Genomic DNA, 20127 nt, shown 5'->3' with positions numbered 1-20127 from the left:
ATAATTGTTTTTTTTTAATCAAATTCAAAGATGTGCTGATTAATAAATTTTATTAAATCACAAATAATCACATTTATCAATTATTACAGAAAAAGCCCCCAAATAATTTTATATAAAATTCTTAAAATAATGTTTTATTTTGTAAAGTGTCCTAATCTCAACCTCACTGAAATAAAACCACTCAACCACTCTTTAATAAAAGAAGCTTTTTAAATGTTGTAACATGACAAATCTACTATTACAAAACAAAAGAATATAACAATTATCATTTTTTATTAATTTGATAAAAAATTGTAATTGAAATGTTTTTAAAATGTAATCGCATACCTTCCTCCTTTTCCAAAATGATTAGATGAACAAATAATGCCAAACCGACATCCAGAAGAACTACTGCAAACATCCATCTTCTGGTGTGAACTTTAAGAAAAAACACATTGATTAAACTTTCATATCCATTTTGAAATGACTTGTAAATTGTTTATTTGTTGTCAGCATGTGAAAATAATAAGAGGCCAAAATATTAAAATGACAATCAGGTAGAAGAAAGTTCAACTGAAACTGTCTTTTCAAGAATTCAAGCATTTAAAAATGCTGCGGAGAAAATATTCTCATTAATAAAGACTTCTAGTACCAAAGTTTATTGTACTTCTACTTTTATTCAACAGTATGACATTCAAAATCATTTAAGATACTGAGTCACATTCATTGTGACAGATGTGTAAACATTTAGATTAACTGTCATCACAGATACACAGTTACAGTAAAGAGAGAGAAAGCATTTCATTATGAACTTACCGCTACGTCTTGCATGAAGACGCTGTAAAAACCAGAGAGGTAGATTTTGAACCACTGCAACAACTATAAGAGCTATATGATGAGCTAAAATAAGAGAATAATGGTCCATTATTTTTCATCAAACCATCTGATTTCTCAAAAGTTCAAAAACTTAAACATGTACATAGAAATCTGATTGACTGGATCTTATTCAAAAGAGTAAAATAAGGTCCTTTTACTTGTTATGGAAGTATGACACATAATTGTTTATTACATTATTTCATAAAGTTATTATTGATTATTAGTGTCATCAGATTAATGAATAATCATGAAAGAATAACATTTTACTCTCCACTGAGAGTCTCTTACCCTCGCTGGAAGTTCCAAATGAAGATATCATAAAATACGATTGCACAGGTGCCAAACATAGCAAACTGTAATGTAGCATTTTTTTTGCTTTGCTTCCAAAACCTTTAAAAAAAACAACAACAATAAAAACACTAACATTAAAAAGGGGATATCACGGAAAGAGTATTTTCATTGCTCTCTTGATAGAAGAGTTTGAAGAAGATATATGTGTCGAGGAGGAGGGCGTGACCGGTCCGTGAGGACACATGGCCAGCCCTGAATCACGCTAATCAGCCAGGAGGAGGATAAAGACTAGCCTGTGGTGCCAGTTCGATTGAGAGAGAGAGAGAGATTCAGTCAGTCAGTCAGTCACGTGGTGTCTGTGCATGTGTGTCTTTGTTTGTTTTTTGTTGTTTTAAGTTTGAGTTTTTCATTAAACTATATCCTTGCCCATCCTTGAACCGTTGCAATATACTCAGTATATATAAATCAGTTTCCTCCACAGTCCACTCACACTATTTTTAGAAAAACTGAGCAACAAAAATGGGCCACTCAGAAATCACTGTACCATGAGTGCATTAACATTTGACCAGCCATGTTTACAAATCAAGAGAATGACAACACTTGATGGATTCAGGGCTAAAAAAAATATATATGTTGAATAAACAGCAAAAACCCACAGCTTCAACGCCACAGATTGTCCACAACAGAGCACACAACAAAGAGAGAAAGCAGAGATGATGGAAGAACAGTTCAATGCAGCAGTCATCAACACACCAGCCCAAACTTTAGTTCCCCATCTGTCACTAACTCAATGTTGTATCAATTGTAGTGACACAAGGGGCTTCTTTCGGGAGCCTCGGATACCTCTGAATATGAAAAAGGCCAATGCCAAATTGGTGAAAAGAATTTGCATGTCCCGCCCCCGTACATACTGGTATTATACGCCTTTGCATTGTTCCTGGATGCGGCAGATATCTCTCCACTTCTGACGGTCATCTTGTGTGACTGGGTCATGATCACACCGAGGCAGCATTTGTGGATGGCTTATGTACTCATTGCGAGAACTTGACCATGGCATTGTTAGAAAGGCTTTCCTTTCTCAAGGAGAACGCCACTCCAGCCGCCCCCCGCATTGCTCCTCATGGCCAGTCTGATGTCTCCGTTGGTGCCATGGAGCAGGATGATGACGTCGCCACTGCATCGGAGAGTGTCGTGGTGTCTGACGTGGAGGACTCAGCTGAGCTGCCACCTTAGGGTTTGCCCGCCCAGTTCGAGGCTGACACCCAGATGTCCAATATGCTTGCCCTGCCACAGTGAGCAAGGGGCTGGACTGGAACCCTTCATCCTCCCCTCAATCCTCACGGCTAGACGATTGGCTCCTCGGGTCAGGGCGCTGCTCGAAGCCACGCCCTCCCCCCGGTTCTTTTCTTCCCTGCAGCAGCAAGAAGCAGGTCGCAGGAAGCGGACGTCCCCTGTCTCACGAACCTCCTCAAGGACCCGGGAGGCTCAAAAGTGTTCCTGAGATAGACCACCCAGGGGACGAGATGTTTGTACAGGAGCTGGTAGCCAGACCACTCCTTACCCCGGTGGAGTGCCGGGATGAAAATCCTTGGTTTCCATTTTATTTCATTTGCCACACCCCCTTCAGAAAGAGCGATTTCCTCATCCCCCTAACCGGTGCCCGCAAACGGCGGTCTCACGGCGCCCCGGCATCAAACCCATACAGGCAAAGCTCTGGATGTAGAAACTTCCCCTCCACATCCATGTCTGTACAGCATTCGCAACCCTGGTTGGCCCGTTCTGATGACTGGAGTGGTGGCGTAGTGGCTAAAGCACAGGGCTGTTAATCAGAAGGTCACAGGTTCTAACCCCATGGCCACCACCATTGTGTCCTTGAGCAAGGCACTTAACTCCACTTAACTCCAGGTTGTTCCAGGGGGATTGTCCCTGTAATAATTGCACTGTAAGTCGCTTTGGATAAAAGCGTCTGCCAAATGCATAAATGTAAATGTAAATGTAAATGATGAGGCCAGAGGACGCCTCACTAGGACCTTCTCCTCAGTCACTAAACCGCCCCCTATCGGGTACGCGGAGGGAGGTAGGTGCTTTGAGTTTTATCTCAGCACACATGCCTCAGAAAGCAACTTTGCCTCCCGACGCATCATTACCTGCTCCCCGCTACTGAGAATCCCCACAGTGTATGTAAAAAATTATCATCCCCTTACTGCCCCTCGCGCAAAGCTTGGCCGCGTGGCTTACGCTTTCCAACCCATCGCGCTGGCTGGCCAGGACCATCCGACTCGGCTACGCGATTCAGTTCGCCAGGAGTCCGCCCCATTTCAGCGGCATCCACATAGCAAAAAGGCCAGCACCTTGCACGCGGAAATCGCTACCCTTTTGCAAAACATGCGATACAGCCTGTCCCTCCAGCCGAGATGGAGAAGGGTTTCTACAGCCCTTACTTCATTGTACCCAAAAAGGAGGTGGGTCGAGACCAATCTTGGACCTGCGAGTTCTCAACCAGGCTCTGCGCAAACTCCCGTTTAAGATGCTCTCGCAAAAACACATTCTAACATGCATCTGTCATCAAGATTGGCTCGTAGCGGTAGACATGAAAGACGCGTACTTTCACGTCTCAATTTTGCCCCAACACCAACCCTTTCTATGGTTCGCGTTCCAGGGCCGGGCGTACCAGTACAAGGTCCTCCCATTTGTCCTGTCCCCTCGTGTCTTCACGAAGATTGCAGAGGCCGCACTTGCCCCGCTAAGGGAAGTTGGCATCCGCATACTCAACTACCTCGATGACTGGCTGATCTTAGCTCACTCTTGAGAGGCACTATGCAGCCACAGGGACCAGGTGCTCAGGCAACTCAGCCGTCTAGGGCTTCAGGACAACTGGGAAAAGAGCAAGCTCTCCCCAGTTCAGAGCACCTCTTTTCTCAGCATGGAGATAGACTCAGTCTCAATGATAGTGCACCTCACAAAGGAACGCACGCAATCAGTGCTGAATTACCTCTCGTCATTCAAAATAGAACAAAATAAAACATTAACTGCCTAGAGTTGCTGGCTGTATTTCTTGCCCTGTGGAGGATTCTCCCGATGATCCGAGGCAAGAATGTCTTGATCCGTTCAGACAGCACTGTGACGGTAGCGTATGTAAGCTGGCTTGTGTTCTCGTCATATGTCACAACTCGCCCGCCATCTCCTCCTTTGGAGTCAGCAACGACTGCTCTCCCCTCAACGGAGAGTGGAGGCTCCACCCCAGGTAGTTCAGCTGATCTGGGACCATTATGACAAAGCACAGGTAGACCTGTTCACTTCCCAAGAGAACTCCCATTGCCCGCTCTAATACTCCCTCAGGTCGAAGTCAATTCCCCTCGGGACAGATGCGTTGGCACACAGCTGGCCTCGGGGGCTGCGCAAGAATGCATTTCCCCCAGTGAGCCTACTTGCACGGGTGCTGTGCAAGGTAAAGTAGGACGAGGAACAAGTCACTTACTGGCCCACCCGGACTTGGTTCTCGGATCTTACGCTGCTCGTGACAGCACCTCCCTGGCAAATCCCCCTGAGGAAAAACCTTATCTCTCAGGGATGGGGCACCCTCTGACATTTGCGCCCAGACCTCTGGAACCTCTACGTCTGGCAGCTGGATGGGATGTGGAAGATCTGAGTGGTCTACCACCAGCTGTCGTAGACATGATTAACCAAGCCAGAGCTCCCTCTACAAGGCAGCTTTACACCCTAAAGTGGCGTCTGTTCACAAATTGGGGTTCTTCCCGATCTGAAGAACTGCAGAGGTGCGCAGTCGGGTCAGTGCTCACATTCCTACAGGGAAAGCTGGAGTGGCGGCTGTTCCACTCCACCTTAAAGGTATATGTAGCCGCTACAACGGTCCACCATGATGCGGTGGACGGTAAGTCCCTAGGGAAGCACAACCTGATCATCAGGTTTCAAAGAGGCGCACAGAGGTTGAACCCTCGCAGACCATGCCTGTTCCCCTCGTGGAAACTCTCCGTGGTCCTTACGGGCCTTCAGAGAACCCCCTTCGAGCCTCTAGAATCAGTCAAGCTAAGTGTCCTCTCCCAGAAGACAGCCCTACTGATTGCGCTTGCTTCCATCAAGAGGGTTGGAGACCTGCAAGCTTTCTCTGTCAGCGACACTTGCCTGGAGTTCGGTCCAGCAGATGCTCATGTCATCCTAAGACCTCGACCAGGCTATGTGCCAAAGGTACCTATGACCCCTTTCAGGGACCAGGTAGTATACCTGCAAGTGCTGCACCGGGAGGAGGCAGACCCAGCCTTTTCGTTGCTGTGTCCGGTACATGCTTTGCATACCTATTTGGATCAAACACAGAGCTTTAGACTCTCTGAGCAGCTCTTTGTTTGCTTTGGCGGACTGCGGAAAGTTCTCCAAAACAGAGTCCCGCCCACTGGGTAGTTGACGCCCAGTAGTTGACTGGGTAGTTGTCCGTCATCATGTGCTTGCCCCGGATCAACGGCAATAGCCTCCTCAGGGAAAGTAGTACCGCCAGCAACTCGAGGCAGTTGATGTGCCAACGCAGTCGTGGGCCGGTCCAATGGCCGGCGCCCCAGCCCCGTTGGGAGGCATCTGTCATAATCATGACTCGATTGGAGACCTGGCCTAGGGGAACTCCTGCTCATAGGAATGCTAGGTCTGACCAGGGGCTGAGAAAGCGGCAACAAGCCTGCGTGACGAGGACGCGGTGTGTGCTGGGTTTGAACCTCTTGCGGGTTCGACCACACTCTACAAGAAGTGTGGCATCCTCATGGGCACTGGCTAACGGTACCTCTCTAGCAGAAATCTGTAGAGCAGCAGGCTGGGCAAAACCCAATACATTTGCGATATTCTAGGTATACCACTTGCGCTAGCACCTTTACCCTCTCTGAAGGCAAACACATGTGCTTTTTCTCCCAGGTGAGTCCTCAAAGTCATGCTCCCTGGATGTTCTTCCTCCCTAGCCCGCTGGCCTGTGAATTCAGCGGAGGAATTCCAGACCAGACCCACTACAGGTACTAGTAACTCTGTAATGGAATAGGTGCTCCATAGGTGTCGGTTATCACAGTAACCCCCTGTAATGTATTTTCCGCAGTACGGTCCCCCTTTCAGGTGAACCTGTGTCTCCCTTGGGGAGTCCCCTCTGCCCTGGTCGCTGTGTTTGTAGAGCTCCTCCCTCATTAGGCAAATATTATTTAAATATTTAAATATTCTGTTCTGTTCTGTTCTGTTCTAACTACATCCAAAGCCACACAGGGTCCATAAAGGGCTGTTTGCTGAGAATTTGGGACCACAATGGTTGTCAGATTGGACAGCGATTACATAAATGTAGCTTACAACTGAATATCGGAGGAAAAATCAGGTAGTGTGATGCTGGCATTGATTCTTCAAGCACATAAACTTACATAAACTAACATTTAAAGTAGTTGTAGTTCTTATGTAGCAACTTACATACACACATATATATATATATATAAAAAACTGTTTAAAAATTTCAGTTTCACCGTGTAGCATTTAAGAACATAAGATAAAGTTTCTTCAAGTAATATTAACCACAGACATATTCTATTCTAAAAAGTTAAAAACACATTGGAAATTATATAAAGTTCTATAAAGAAACTATTTAATGATAATTATCCCAATAAACAATATTACATGAACTCTTAAAAAGGTGAAACTGTTATTTGTTAAAGTTTTCTCAGCCTATAATAACTCAAATTCTACAGAAACTCTTACCTCCACTGAAGATAAAGAGACACAAAAGTAATATAATTCCCTCAAATGATCCAGAAAATACGCGAGACACAACTGTTTTATAAGGTGCACTCTTCTTCCAGGCATATGCAAAGAGAACTGACAGAGAAATGTGTTAAAAATAAATATTAATATGTATATATATATATATATATATATATATATATATATATATATATATATACATACAGGATAAATTACATAATGTGCAATAAAATGACAGATATGAAGCAATTACTCTTTTTAAAATAAACTTTTTATACCAATTTTATATCTCATTAAATATTGTACAATTTGGACTAATTAAATAATGCTTTTTCTGTCTGATTATCCCTCAGAGAGATTAAAACTCTATACAAGCAGCTGTTCTGTAAAGAAATACTTTATATAACAAATTTATTTATTGTCTGTAAACTACAAATTTTTTTTCCATATATTTTTTTTTAATAAAATTTAATATATTTCCCAATAACAATAAACATGTCGAGTTCAGTGTAATATTTTACCCACCTGAATAAACGACGATTGTTAAAACAGCAAATTCTCTTCCTATACGTGAAAACCTAATCCATGATTTAATATCGTCTGTAAACAGAAAATATTTGATACACCAATTTAAAATAATGAAAAGCTCAAATGGATTGCCACAGTAATAACACAAACACTCTTAAATGTTTGTACTTTATGAAAATATTTAAATACAATAAAGTTTTTTACCAATCTGCTTTGTTAAAAGGAAAATCATTCAAACATACCTTGAAGATAATTTATAAAGGGCAAAGCCCACAACAACATCACAGGCCTCAGAATATAAAGAGCACAGCATGGGACGGTCTCATTCAGAAATCCTGGAACACATTTTTAAAGATGGACGTTAGTTATATACAGTATATTATGCTTTGATCTTCTTCTGAAGCATTTCTTTGTTGACTTGGATTTGTTCTAGGGGTCATTTATCATGCTGAAAGATACAATTCCTCTTCATCTTCAGATTTCTAACAGAGGCCTGCAGGTTTTGTGCCAACATGGATTGGTATTTGGCACTATCCGTGCCCCAGTCCCAGCTGAAAAGAAGTCGTCCTGCACTGTCGATATGATGGTCACTGGGGGATGAGTTGTCTTTCTCCCAAACATTTCTTTTAGAATAATGGGTAAAAAGTTTTTCCTTGGTCTCATTAGACCATAAAACATATTGTCACATGGATTTTGGGTGATTGGATATATGTTCTGGCAAAATTTAAGTGAGCGTGCAAGTTTGTTTTGTTTTGTGCCACCCTACCCCACATCCCAGACAAATGAAGAATACGGGATATTGTTGTCACATGCATCGAGTACTTGCCAGATATTCCTGCAGCTCCTTTAATGTTGCTGTAGGTCTCCTAGCAGCCTCCCTGGTAAGTATTCTTATTTTATTTTTTTAAGATTTAGAATTACCCCCTGCTTTTAGAACGTCACTGCTGTGCCCCATTTTACACCACTTATGGCCTTCACAATGTATACCATGGCACATCTAATGCTTCACACATTCTTTTTAACCCCTCTTCTGATTGGAAACATTTCACATTGACGTCACATCACGTGTAAGGTCTTTGCGGACCATGACTTCAGTAGTTGAATGCATCTAAGAACATGCCAAGAAAATCCTTCAGAAACAGCTGATTAAACTCTTGTTAAAGGGAAGTTATTGTCCTCCTGTATATACAGGTGAAACTCGAAAAATTAGAATATCGTGCAAAAGTTCATTAATTTCAGTAATTCAACTTAAAAGGTGAAACTAATATATTATATAGACTCATTACAAGCAAAGTAAGATATTTCAAGCCTTTATTTGATATAATTTTTATGATTATGGCTTACAGCTTATGAAAACCCCAAATTAAAATTAAGCACACTTAAAATCATGTGGATACGGATCAGGAGCTTCAGTTAATTTTCACATCAACCATCAGAATGGTTTGATTATTTCTGGGATTTTCACACACAACAGTCTCTAAAGTTTACACAGAATGATGCCAAAAACAAAAAAACATCCAGTGAGCGGAAGTTCTGTGGACAGAAACGCCTTGTTGATGAGAGAGGTCAACGGAGAATGACTAGACTGGTTCAAACTACGAAGACTAGAAAGACTATGGTCACTCAGATAACCCCTCTGTACAATTGTAGTGAGCAGAACAGCATCTCCGAATGCACAACATGTTGAACCTTGAGGCAGATGGGCTACAACAGCAGAAGAACACATCAGGCACTTTAGTAGGACCATAGTGTTACTAATGAAGTACTCAGTGAGTGTATGGAAACGTTTCACATTGCTCTTTAACATGCAACAGAAGTACATTGCGACCACTGTGTGTCAAGCTTCAAAAAGGACAGAAAATATTAAAGTATCATAAGAGTTGTCCAAACAAATATACTCTAAATATACAGTATATTCTTCTGAAGCCATACGATAGCTTTTTGTGAAGAACAGACTGAAATTTAAACCTTGCTGTAATGACTGCCCCCCTTTAATTTGTTTTGCTTTACATTCTTTCGATGCCAAAGGGCTGCAACACTTGTAGAATATATTCCTGTAACAAAGAAGGACACCGGGAGCTGGATTCTTCAAACACAGGTAGAGAACTGTTAATTAGCTACTTCACTGGTTTACAGATTCACAATAACATATCAGCTTCACAGTAAGGCTCTCGACCCAGTCTCTCTATCTCGATCTGGTGCTGGCATGTTCCTTTTATGCCACTCTCCCCAATCTCACTACAATTAGAGAAAGGTGTTAGACATAATTTGGCTCCGGTGTAGGCACCCTTACCGCTCTCTCTCTCCCGACGGACACTTGACCACGCCCCGCTGCCACATATACCCACCGCCCAACTCAGGCTGGGGAGACATCCGGACTGCCGACCACCCCCCCCATTTCTGGACAGGAAGTCGGTGACAGCCAACTGCACTCCTGGTCTGTGGACCACCTTGAATTTAAAGGGCTGGAGTGCCAGATACCACCGTGTGATGGTATCCTTCATACGATGGAGCCATTGGAGTGGAGCATGATCTGAGCAGAGGGGGAAGGCCTGCTCCAGCAGGTGGTAATGGAGAGTGAGGACTGCCCACTTAATGGCAAGACACTCCTTTTCCACAGTGCTGTACTTTGTTTCCCTCAAGGGAAACAGCTTGCGGCTGATGTACAGCACCAGGCTCCTCTCCCTACACCACCTGTGAGACCCCAGATACCGTACCTCCACCCACCCAATCAGCGACTTCTTGGGGTTGATGTGAGCCTCGCTTGTCGCAGCAACCTCAGAACTGTCCTCAGATGCTGCATATGCCGCTGCTAATCATTGCTATAAATTATGATGTCAACCAAATGAGGATTCGTTTCATGAGACGCTGAAATGTGGCCGGAGCATTAAACAAACTGAACGGAAGTGTCACAAATTGTTGTAATCCGAGCAGTGTGGAGAAAGACGTTTTTTCACGGGAAATTGGTGTCAAGGGGATCTACCAATAACCCTTTGTAAAATCCTGTGTAGAGTAAAACGTTAGCAGTGCCCACCCGATCGAGCAACTTATCAATATGAGGCATTGGGTAGGCAACAAATTTAGACACCGCATTGACTTTTCTATAATCCACGCAGAACCGTACAGACCTGTCTCTCTTAGGAACTAGAACAACCGGGCTGGACCAATCTCTGTAGGATTCCTCTATTACCCCCATATCAAGCATTGCATTCAATTCTTCCCTAACAATTTTTTTTTTATGTTCGGGCAAATGGTAAGGGTGGGTATGTACCACCACCCCGGTCTCGATGTGGTGCTGGATGAGGTTCACGCGACCCGGTGGAGGGGAAAACACATCCGCAAATTCTTGTTGTAATTTGGCAACCTCTGCGAGTTGGTACGGTGAGAGGGGGTCCTCGCATGTGACCGGTGCGAAGTGACTGTGTTTTGTGTTTACCTCCGGCCCAAGCTCTGCCCTCTCAGGAACTACCATAGCATCACCGGGGCCGCCTCCCTTCACAATTTCAGGAGGTTGAGGTGATAGATTTGACGCGTGAGCTCCTGACATGGAGCTGACGAAGACGGCCCTGACTCCGCCTCCCCCGCCAGAACATCGCAGCATTGGTGAATAGTGGTCTGGTTACAACCCGTGTCCACCTAGGCTTGGTGTGTACTACTTGATTCTTACCGGTATCCTTTACCCTCCGGTCCGATCAGGGTGCGTATAAACCAGGTGCAACGCCAGCAGTCCAGACCAGGCACTACACTCGCACTTGTGGGGGCGGGAACATCTGCCTGAGGGGGAGAGCAGGTAGACCCTAAAGTCACCGGGAAAGGGATAAACCGGCGCAAGCGAGGACTTTGGTGGCGGATTTCCATGCCTCCGAGGTGCAGGAAGAGGGTCTGGAGAGAGGACAGATTGAAAGGTGAGTGGAAATAGATGGGAGAAAACACAGGGGGAGGGGACAGAGAGACAGAGAGAGAGAGAGAGAGAGAGCTCCTCTGCACTTGGGCACATGCCATATGGTCCTCTGCCAGCTGGACCGCTTCCTCCAGCGATGCTGGGCGATGGTACTGGACCCACTCCGCTGTCCCTTCTGGAAGCTGGCGGATCAGCTGTTCCAGCACCACTTGGTCGACCACCCCCTCATAATTTGGCTCAGGTGTATGCACCCTTGCCGCACTCTCTCCCTCCAGACAGACACTTGACCACGCCCCCACTGCCACAATTCCCTTCAACTGTAGCTCTTAAGTATAATTTGTGCTTGCAAATAGTCAATCTTAGCTTAATATAACACGTTGTTCCGCTGGGTTTAATGTCAATGATGGCAAACGCCATTGACTCACACAAGTCTTATCAGAGATCGCAGCTCTTATAGCTTCAGAACATGTGCATAGCCCGCTGCGCCACGTACAGCACTATAAATTTGAATATGCAGAAGCATGAATGAGATTTGAGAGATGCACCAGAGGACAGGATTTTAAGCGAATGACAATTTTTTTATTTCAGTCTGTTCCTCACACAAAGCCATCAAATGCATTCATAAAACTAAAAATATAGTGTCAGAGTCATATGGACTACTTATATGGTACCTTTAAGATATTTTTTGTCCTCTTTGGAGGTTGACAGCCTGCTGCAGTGGTGCACATTCATTGTATGGAAAAGATCAGCGTGCTGTGAAAATTATTTGAAAAATCTTTTCTTTATGTTTCACAGAAAATAAAAAAATTAATACAGGTTTGAAAAACCAAATTGGATAGTAAATGAATGATAACAGAATTTATTTTTTAGGTAAAATATCCCTTCAAAACAATAAGATACAGAACATCTGTCACTCTCTGGATATTGTGATGTAAATATTCAGTATTCACAAACAAAACCAACACCACAGAACTGCAATACTCACCCTCAGTGACACCCCAGACAATGAAAGCCAAGAACATACAGATGTTTGGACAAAAGACAAGAGAAACCTGAAGAGTCCACACTGTTCTGCTGGTTTCTAGATGGGAGATTCAGAATAATTACAGTTAACTGACACTTTTGGCATTAGACTGCAACAGATTGCAGACCACATGCACCCATATTACAAAGGGGCCTCGATTTATTCCAGACAGGTAGCAGATACCCTAACCCCACCCCCACTTTAATCCTAACCATATGGAGCCTGCAAGGCTGAGCGGCCTGTCAAGAACAAAGTATGGCACCTTTCTCCAATCGCGGCCACATGCAGTTTCATCACAGGAAGTTAGAACATTACGAATAAGATCACACCTGTCTTTTTTAATTGCCAGTAGATCAGACAGCACAGCAGAAGTGCAGATCCAGATGCAGCAATACAGAGAATCAGCACCATTATGTGTAAATCAGAGAAACCTGTGAAACACAAACATAAGTTACAAAACTTTGCATATATCTCGACTGAATAAACTTGTTATATTTAGAGTGCAAATATAAAAGGTGCATAGGCACCCATTGTATATTTTGTTATTTTGTTTTTGCGCTTATTATATTGTATCATCTTCTAGCTGGGAGTCTGTGGTGGCCAATAGAACTAGACCCCGAAGCCGCCGCCAGGCGCCGCCATTTGCGCCATTTAGAATTTCAGCCGCCGCCAGCCAATAATTTCGTAAGCCAAATTGAGCCGCCATCTGATAAAGTTTGGCTGAGCCGGCTAGAATTATTTGCATCAAATAATAATTCTATCACATAGAGACATACACACACGAAATATATAAACAATACACAAGATCTATTTCCCCACTGGATTCATAACAGCACAGTCTTGTGCTCGTTGCTACGATACACAGACTCACAGTGAATTCTGACGACCAATTAAAATTGCTCGCTTTTCCGTACAGAAGAAGCGTATGCATTTTTTCTCGCGACTGAGGTGAAATGGCGGAAAGAAGCAAGCAAGGTAATTTTGATCACACTTCTCACATACTTTCCTAATTCCTACTTACTTTTTTTTAACTTAGGCCTACCCAGACTTTTGTTAAATCTTCAGGGCACGGTTGCACAAACACCTGAATCAAAGATTGATGTTATGAACCAAATATTCTGGAACGGAGAGATTTATAGCACTGAACATGATATTACTGCAGTAACAAACCACCGCTTCCACATTGCTAATTCACGACGCATGCTTCAGTGTACATTGAAGTGAAATGTGCAAAACTTTGTCCAAAATAATACTGATAACAGTGTGTGTTTATATTAAGGCGAGACACGGCAGGCAAAAACATCGTTTTTTTTTACTGGTCAATTTTGAGATTTTTGGATATTTGTCTTCAATAACATGTCTTCTATCAGACTTGTGGTGAAAAAAAGTCAGAAATACACATTTAGGTCTTTATTTTACTACACTTCGTCTGTTTGCGTCTGTAGATTTCTCATAAATACTAGAAATATTGAGATCTAGTAAATCAGTATAACATAGACATCTGTAGACATGAAGTGGCAGCTTCAGCCATTTGCAGCTATGAAAAGATTAGCGGCTGCAGCAGCCATTTAGGTTTTGGCTGAGCCGCTAGCCAGCCAATAACTTCATCAGCCAGCCATTATTCTCAAAACAAATGGCTTCGGGCTCTAAATAGAACCGCCTGGTAAAAATGTGTGAAATTTGGCACACTAGTGGGAAATATACTCTAGAATATTCATGGTCACAGTTTTGGGATCAGACTTGCAGCACATCCTTCAGAACCACTATAGGTCATAGTTTGACTTGTGTTTCTGCTTACAACTGTGCAGAAATGTAAAAAAAAATTCCACTTACTTCTTGGGTCATTCAGGCACCACAAACCCAGTGGTTTCAATTTTCAACTTGATTTTGTTTCTAAAAATAATTCAAACTCATCCTACAGATTTATACAGATCTGAAACTGGGGACACATCATATTAAAAGTTTTTATCACAACAATAAGTTATCAAAAGTTATTACAAGATCTCTGAAAGACTATATCAACCTGTGATGCATCAACAAATTTAAAATTTTGGCCTGTCAACTAGGGCTGAAACAATTATTCGACGTTATCGACAACTTTTTTGTTGTTGAATAATAGTTTGATCTCATTTAATGTCACATGAGATAATTTTAAACTCTAATGATGACGAGTGAGAGCAGCAGAAGATACATCACAGGAGGTTACCGGGGTAACAGACACCTGTGGAGCACTTCCCTTAGCACACATACTGGGTCTGACTACGAATTCCTCCACTGAATTCATGAGCCAGAGGGCTAGGAAGAAGGACACCCACGGTTCACGGATCGTGAACACACATGGGAAAGAAGGGCACACGGCTTCACCTCGTGGAGGGGAAAGACACTATACACAACGGTACACCATCTGCCCCGCATTATGAAACGTACCTGTTCGCACCTGAAAGAACACGGGATGAACTAGCTCAACCCAGAGATTGTAAAAACTATTATTAGGTGTTGCCCAGCTTGCTGCTCTGCAGTTGTCTGCTAGAGAGGTGCCATTGGCCAGTGCCCATGAGGATGCCAGACTCTAGATTGTGCTCATATTACCAGAACGGGCGGGCACGGCCTTGGCCTGGTAAGCCAACAAAATGGCTTTCATGACCCAGTGGGCAAGCCTCTGTTTGGGGACAGCGTTCCCTATCCGCTGTCCGCCATAGCAGGCAAAGAGCTGCTCAGAGCATCTAGAGCTAGATAGATAGATGGATAGAAGCACAAAGCACAAACTGGACACAGCAACGATATGGCTGGGTCTGCTTCCTCCCGGGCAGTTTCGCTTGTAGGCTCACCACGTTCCCACTAAGGGGGACATGCGAACCTTGGGCAGATCACGTGAGAGAATTCCGGACTGAACTCCAGGCATGTTTCGCTGACAGAGAACGCTTGCAGGTCCCCGACCCTCTTGATGGAAGTGAGCGTGGTCAGGAGGGCATTCTCTAACTTGACGGCTTTTAACTTGACTGACTCTAGGGCTCGAACGGGGCTCTCCAAAGGCACAGAGGACCACAGAGAGATCCCATGAGGGAAGAGGCATGGCCTAGGAGGATTCAACATCCTTGTGCCTCTCAGGAATCTGATGATCAAGTTGCGCTTCCCTAAACACTTACCGTCTACTGCACTTGGTGCGCTGATATAGCGGCTACAGCAGGCAGACAGCCGCCCCCCCAGCCTCTCCTGCAGGAAGGAAAGCACTGATCCGAATTAGCGAACACATGCCATTTCAGGGTATACAGCAGCCTTGTAGAAGGAGCCCCGACCTGAGCGATTGTTTACCACTGTGGGCAGTAGATCACTTAAGTCTTCTGCCTCCCATCCAGGGACCAGACGTGGAAATTCCAGAGGTCTGGGCGTGGGTGCCAGATGGTGCCCTGTCCCTGAGAAAAACGATCCTTCCTCAGGACAATTTGTCAGGTAGGTTCTGTCTCGAGGAGCATGAGGTCCGAGCTACGCATCCAAACTCCGGGCAAGGGGCAATAACGGAAGGATCACATCCGACGTACATGGGGGGTGTGGGGGGGTGATGTCGCTCTTCTGTGGGGAGCTCTATGTCGTGGCCGAGAGCTTGGTTCAGGCTGGGGCAGAGCCACTTGTTCAGGAAATGTGCCTTGTCCACGTCCCTCAAATCAACCAAGTTCAGCCACAGGTGGCAAACTGGAGCACAAGAGTGGACATCATCTGCCCGAGTGCACATGCCATGACCTTCGTTGCACGGAGGATGAGATCAGTCACGGAGTGCAGTTCTCGAGAGCCATGGCGTGCAGGGTGGAGGCGGCCTGACCGGCAGTGCTGTAGGCTTTGGTCTCCAGAGACGACATAGTCCTACAGGCTCGGGAAGGGAGTGCTGGGCGACTCCGCCGGTATGCCATGATCGCCTTATCCACCTGTGGTGTCACGGCACAACCCTTTGCCACTTCACCGTCAAGGGTAGTGAGAGTGGATGAGCTGAAGGATCGGGTTCGGGCAGTGAAAGGTGCCTTCCACTACCTCGTCAGCTCATCATGCACCTCCGGGAAGAAGGGCACTGGAGAGGGGCATGGTCAAGAGTGGCGCGCCGACCCAAAGAACCAGTTGTCAAGCCGTGAGTGCTCAGGGGCAGGTGGAGGGTTGCACTCTAGCCCAACACTCGCACTGGCCCAGGCAAGCATGGCGGTCAGCTCCGTGTTGGCCTCAGACTGAGCTGGCACACCCGAAGGCACCAGCCCGGTCGAGTCCTCGGCGTCTGCCATCACCAAGGTGCTCTCCAATGCAGTAATTGACATCTCATCCAACCCGCGAGCTACGAAAGAGTGTACTGGGGAATGAGAGGTCCGCGAGGGATTACCCAGAGGAACCGTATCCATAGAAGCCCCAGAATCACCTTCAGCATCAACTGGAGTGGCCATATACCCGTAGGTAGAAGGACCAGCAGAGGGGACAGCTGAAGTGGTTTTCCCCTGGAAGAAGGAAAGCAGCGACTGGAACGTTTCCATGGTCATGTTCTCGCAGTGAGAAGGACACTTCACCCAACATAATTTAATCAAGTAGAGTGCACATTTGATAGAATTGCATTAATCGAAAGCAAAGAAAACAAGTTTAAAAGAGAAATACAACTGACAAATTATTTTATTTAGCAAAACCTGTTTTTTACGGTGTTTTTATTTGTGTAATTTTTTGGAGTGCTTTTGGATATTGACCAAAGACTTTGTTTATAATTGCCACAATCGCCGCCTCGAGAATATGACATACAGTACATTTAGTTACAGGGCTGTACGGTAAAAGAATTACGGAAAATCAACCTAAACACAACCATAAAACAATCATCCTACAATTGCCACGTATCTCCTGAACAGAAAAACATACTGACATTTATAGTATATTTCACAGCTGTGCCCGTTATAACATTATTTTAGAGAATTTGTTTTAGAGAAAACAAGTAATATTTTAAATTAACACCATTAAACAATTACTCCACCTGTTAAATCAAGTATGGACAATTTAATGTGCATTATTGCTGACTTACCAAGTCGCAGCAGTTCTACAGTTGTGTTGGCTGAAACTCCTCCAGCAAACACTTGACACATGTAAACTCCTTTATCTTCAGTTCTGACACTCTTCAGTCTGAGAGAGAAGTTTCCTTTGGGGATTTGATCAGTGAAGAACTCAACTCTGTCCATGTATTGCTCATGTGATGATTCTGGTGAAGTCTGGTTGTTTTGGTAGAGCAGGACCAGGAAGTCTCCATCTTCATTTTTATCTATTTTCTTCCATGAAACTTCAATCTCTTCAGGTGTGATGTGAGAGTCCACAGAGCAGTTCAGAGTGATGTCATCACCCGCATACACAGATATGGAATGACTCGATCCTGATAGTATCAAACGCTCTAAAGGATTGAAATCGGTTTAAATTTAACAACATAAAAAATGTAAAATCCAATTGGGTTTAAATTAGCACCAGAATTTCTCACTCACCAATATCTTTTATTTCAACCACAGTTTCACCAGAATCCTGATCACTGAACACTTTACACGTGTAAACTCCTTTATCTTCAGGTCTCACATTGTTCAACAGGAGGGAGAAATTTCCATGTTGAATCTGGTCAGTAAAGAAATGAGCTCTATCATGATAATCCTGCTGCTTGACCTCTGGTCTACTGCCGCCATCTTGATACAGATGAACCGGAGTGTCTGTGTCTGATCTTCTCCATTCCACCTCCAGTCCTTTGGTTAGTAAGGGTTTGTCAACATAACAGGGCAAAACCACTGAACCTCCCAGAGGAACCACCAGAGGACCAGTGGGACCTTTCACAACAAACCCTGCAAAGAAATAGACACTTTGTTTCCATTGAGTATAAACATGTAAAAGCTATTTATTATACTGTTAACTTAAATATTACATACCATTGGCGATTATCAGGAAGGACATCAAAATACAGTAAAGAATGTCCATCTTCATCAATAAAAATAACTTGGACGAAACCATAGCATCCTAAAATAATCGTGAAAATTCGAGCTTTTGTCAGCGGACTTTCATACGGGCAGAGGACATATCTACAAATACTTTGACTTTCACTTTCGAAACATTTCTGCGCATGTCATAACTTGTTTTTTTTTACCTCAGATGAACCGAAGTTGCGTCATTACATGGACAGTAGGGGAAGAATCACTAAATATCCAGCAAGAACAGATACTATTAGCTGAATGAATGAAAGTTAGTGGTTTTCCTTTTATATCATTGGGGACATTCAGACTGAACGTGTTATCGCGGGGGAAAGAACTCATAGCATTGGTCTCATTGGCCCGGCTGTGCGCACAGGACACCCAACCCATACGAAAGTTCAGCTAGGATGACAAGTTATACATTTTCCTGTAGATGGCAGCACATACTCTGAAATGTAATTCTAATGATTTCAAACGTCATTGCCCTACCTCCTTATGGAAACAGTTATCTGTGTTTCTACACAAGTCGACTCTGGCTCTTGTTTGTCTGCTTATTGAACGTTACATCAATATGTTGCCTACTGGTAGATTTTACACTAAGGTGTCACATGTTTTACAAAAGAAAATTAGTTTGTCAATCTGACACACTCAACACTTAATGCTACAATGTTGTCCAAATTAACACATATGTGTATTTAATATGCATGATAATGAATAATGTCACGGGTATTATATCTAAAACACTTGTTAAAATTGTACATGTAGTAAATGTAGTATAGATCCATAATTGGCTCTTGGGGGAAATAAATAATATAGCCTAGCTTTATTTCTACTGCAACTTTCAGCATTTAAGCAAAACGTTTTTAACAAATAAATAAGAGAAATCTACACAAGTGAATAACAAAAACAACATAAACACACATGAATTAATATTAAAAAATGTGTGTATATATATATATATATTATCACAAGCAGAGCTTTAGATGCTCTGAGCAGCTCTTTGTCTGCTTTGGCAGACAGTGGAAAGGGAACACTATCTCCAAACAGAGGCTTGTCCACTGGATAATGGATGCCATTGCACTGGCATACCAGACCAAGGGCGTGCCCGTCCCTTTGGGATTAAGAACACACTCTACGAGTATTGTGGCATCCTCGTGGGCACTTGCCAATGGAACCTCTCTAGCAGACATCTGCAGGGCAGCGGGCTGGACAGCACCAATACTTTCGCAAGATTTTATAATCTCCGGGTTGTGCTGGTTTTGTCCCGTGTGTTGTCAGGTACAAACAGGTAAGTATGCGGGGCAGCTGGCCGGGTGGGTAAGTCTTCGGTAAGGCACGGTCAACCAAGCCAGAGCTCCCTCTACCAGGCAGCTCCACGCCCTAAAGTGGCAACTGTTCGAAGCTGGTGCTCTTCCCAATCAGAAGACCCACAGAAATGTGCAATCAGGTCAGTGCTCTCATTTCTGCACAAGAGGTTGGAGGGGCAGCTGACCCCCTGAAGATGTTGTATCTACTATACCGGCCCACCGCGATACAGTGGACATTAAGCCCTTGTGGGAGCACGACCTGGTCATCGGGTCCCTTAGGAGGTGCCCGGAGGCTGAATCCTCCCAGGCCATGCCTGTTCACCTCACAGGGTCTCTCTGCACCCCCTGTGGGCCCTCAGGAAAACCCCATTCGAGCCACTAGACTCAGTCGATCTGTGCGCACTCATCTGAAGATTGGCCTTCTGATTCCGCTTGCTTCCATCAAGAGGGTCGAGGACCTCATTATTGTCATCTCAGTAGCATGTTTTGGTAAAAACCATGCACCGTTGTTATTTCAGCAAATATGTGTTTAAT

At 44.1% G+C, this 20127-nt stretch overlaps 1 protein-coding gene across 5 annotated transcripts in view; it reads right to left on the bottom strand.

Annotated features, from left to right (window-relative positions):
* Positions 1-20127, bottom strand: part of LOC127653192 (uncharacterized) — a 104258-nt gene that overhangs the window by 47710 nt on the left and 36421 nt on the right. Inside the window, exons 1-11 of one of the 5 annotated variants that reach the window (XM_052139776.1) lie at positions 18248-18405; positions 17819-18163; positions 17371-17730; positions 12662-12763; positions 12294-12389; positions 7650-7742; positions 7405-7479; positions 6877-6993; positions 1144-1245; positions 796-879; positions 328-417 (exon numbers count right to left, since the gene is read on the bottom strand). In XM_052139776.1, the coding sequence (XP_051995736.1) occupies positions 328-417; positions 796-879; positions 1144-1245; positions 6877-6993; positions 7405-7479; positions 7650-7742; positions 12294-12389; positions 12662-12763; positions 17371-17730; positions 17819-18163; positions 18248-18329 (1546 nt within the window). In that variant the 5' untranslated portion in view covers positions 18330-18405. Of the gene's footprint in view, positions 1-327; positions 418-795; positions 880-1143; positions 1246-6876; positions 6994-7404; positions 7480-7649; positions 7743-12293; positions 12390-12661; positions 12764-17370; positions 17731-17818; positions 18164-18247; positions 18406-20127 lie in introns of those variants that run through there. The other 4 variants (XM_052139779.1, XM_052139780.1, XM_052139777.1 and 1 more) reach the window with 4 other exon arrangements.

Source organism: Xyrauchen texanus, chromosome 12, assembly GCF_025860055.1.
Source record: "Xyrauchen texanus isolate HMW12.3.18 chromosome 12, RBS_HiC_50CHRs, whole genome shotgun sequence".
NCBI lineage: Eukaryota > Metazoa > Chordata > Actinopteri > Cypriniformes > Catostomidae > Xyrauchen > Xyrauchen texanus.
The sequence above is the reverse complement of the archived record's forward strand: the minus strand, read 5'-3'. Positions and strand labels throughout refer to the sequence as shown.